Source organism: Orycteropus afer, unplaced genomic scaffold (genome assembly GCF_000298275.1).
Source record: "Orycteropus afer afer isolate SDZICR_OR568_19922 unplaced genomic scaffold, OryAfe1.0 scaffold00883, whole genome shotgun sequence".
Classification (NCBI taxonomy): domain Eukaryota; kingdom Metazoa; phylum Chordata; class Mammalia; order Tubulidentata; family Orycteropodidae; genus Orycteropus; species Orycteropus afer.
The window spans coordinates 328,937-330,683 of NW_006922470.1; the positions used below are offsets into that span (position 1 = coordinate 328,937).

At 41.6% G+C, this 1,747-nt stretch overlaps 1 protein-coding gene across 1 annotated transcript; it reads left to right on the forward strand.

Annotated features, from left to right (window-relative positions):
- Nucleotides 1-275: 275 nt before the first annotated feature.
- LOC103212211 (olfactory receptor 4K15-like) lies at nucleotides 276-1,205 on the forward strand. Its single transcript, XM_007958218.2, has one exon. The coding sequence runs from the start codon at nucleotides 279-281 to the stop codon at nucleotides 1,203-1,205; it is 927 nt and encodes a 308-aa protein (XP_007956409.1). The 5' UTR covers nucleotides 276-278.
- The last annotated feature ends 542 nt before the right edge of the window (nucleotides 1,206-1,747 follow it).

The window sequence follows — 1,747 nt, forward strand, 5'->3', positions numbered from 1 at the left end:
TCAAGTGCCTTAGGCACCATGCTACCAGAGTAAAGATTATAGCCTATTAAACATTATAGGCAGAGTTCTATTCTGGCCTATCAGGTTCACTGAGTCAGAATATACTCAATGGCACAAAACAACACTAGTCTGAACATCTAAAGTACAAAGTATATAGACTGAAATCAGATTACCACACTGGACTTAAGTTTCCTTGCTCGCACAATTCTATGATGTCATTTCCCTTTCCATTTCACTTTGTAGGAAATTTTCTGAACTGATTTCAGAAACTTGAAATCATGGACCAAGGAAATAACTCAAGAGTGACTGAATTTGTATTGCACAGTCTTTCAGGTTCTCGAGAGCTACAACTATTCTATTTTGCATTTTTCACACACTTCTATTTGTCAATTGTGCTGGGAAACCTCCTCATTGTGCTCACAGTCCTCTCTGAACCTGCGCTCCACACGCCCATGTACTTCCTGCTCAGCAACCTCTCCTTCATTGATGTGTGTCTATCCAGTTTTGCCACTCCCAAAATGATTATTGACTTCCTCACGGAGCATAAAACCATCTCCTTTGAGGGCTGCATGGCCCAGATATTCTTTCAACATGTCTTTGGTGGTGGTGAAATGATGCTCCTTGTGGCCATGGCATATGATAGGTATGTAGCCATATGTCGACCCCTGCAATATGCAGCCTTCATGAGTATACACAAGTGCATAGGCCTTGTGGTGGGCTCCTGGCTCATTGGCATCCTGCACTCAGCAAGTCAGTTTGTCTTCATAGTAAAGCTTCCATACTGTGGTCCAAACAATGTTGACAGCTTTTTCTGTGACCTTCCCTTGGTTATTAAACTGGCCTGCACTGATACCTATGTCCTTGAGATACTGATGCTTTCATACAGTGATCTCGTGAGTATGAGCTCCTTTGTGCTCTTGTTCATCTCCTACACAGTCATCCTGGTCACCGTGCGACGTCAATCATCAGCTGGCATGGCCAAGGCTCGGGCCACACTGACTGCCCATGTCACCGTGGTGATCCTCTTCTTTGGGCCCTGCATCTTTCTCTATGTCTGGCCTTCCAACAACTTCCCAGTGGATAAAGTTCTTTCAATATTCTATACTGTTTTCACCCCTCTCTTAAACCCTTTGATCTACACATTAAGAAATAAGGAGGTAATATTGGCCATGCAGAAACTGAGAAAGCAAAAAGTAAGTTCCTAACAGTTTCTTGGCTCTCTCTTGTGATAATGGCAACTGAAGGCACCCACTTATGTCCTTGGCTATTCAAACTATTTATATTTGAAGAAAGGAATTAAATAGATTGAGAAAGTGTCTTGTATATCTTGCAGTGTGAACTCTCACTACAAACTATCCAAATTTAAAGACTAACTAGTAATAGCTTTGGTGAATCTATTAACTGAACCCAGAAACCAAATAGATTTATGCATTAAACCATGTAAATGTAGCATATTTAACTATGCTACAAATAATAATAAAGGGAGCTCTGGTAGCATAGTGGCTAAAGCACTTGACTGCTAACCAGTTCAAACCCACCAGCCACTCCTCGGAAGGAAGGTTGGGCAATCCTACTTCCATAGTGATACTGCCTCGGAAACCCAAGGAGGGGTCGCTATGAGTCGGGGACGACTCGATGGCACATAACAACAACAACAAATAATAAAATTTAGGCCCATAATCAATATTTCTTTGTCTCAACATATTAAATTGGAACTCAGAATTGCCAAAGTTAGTGGTTCAATGAC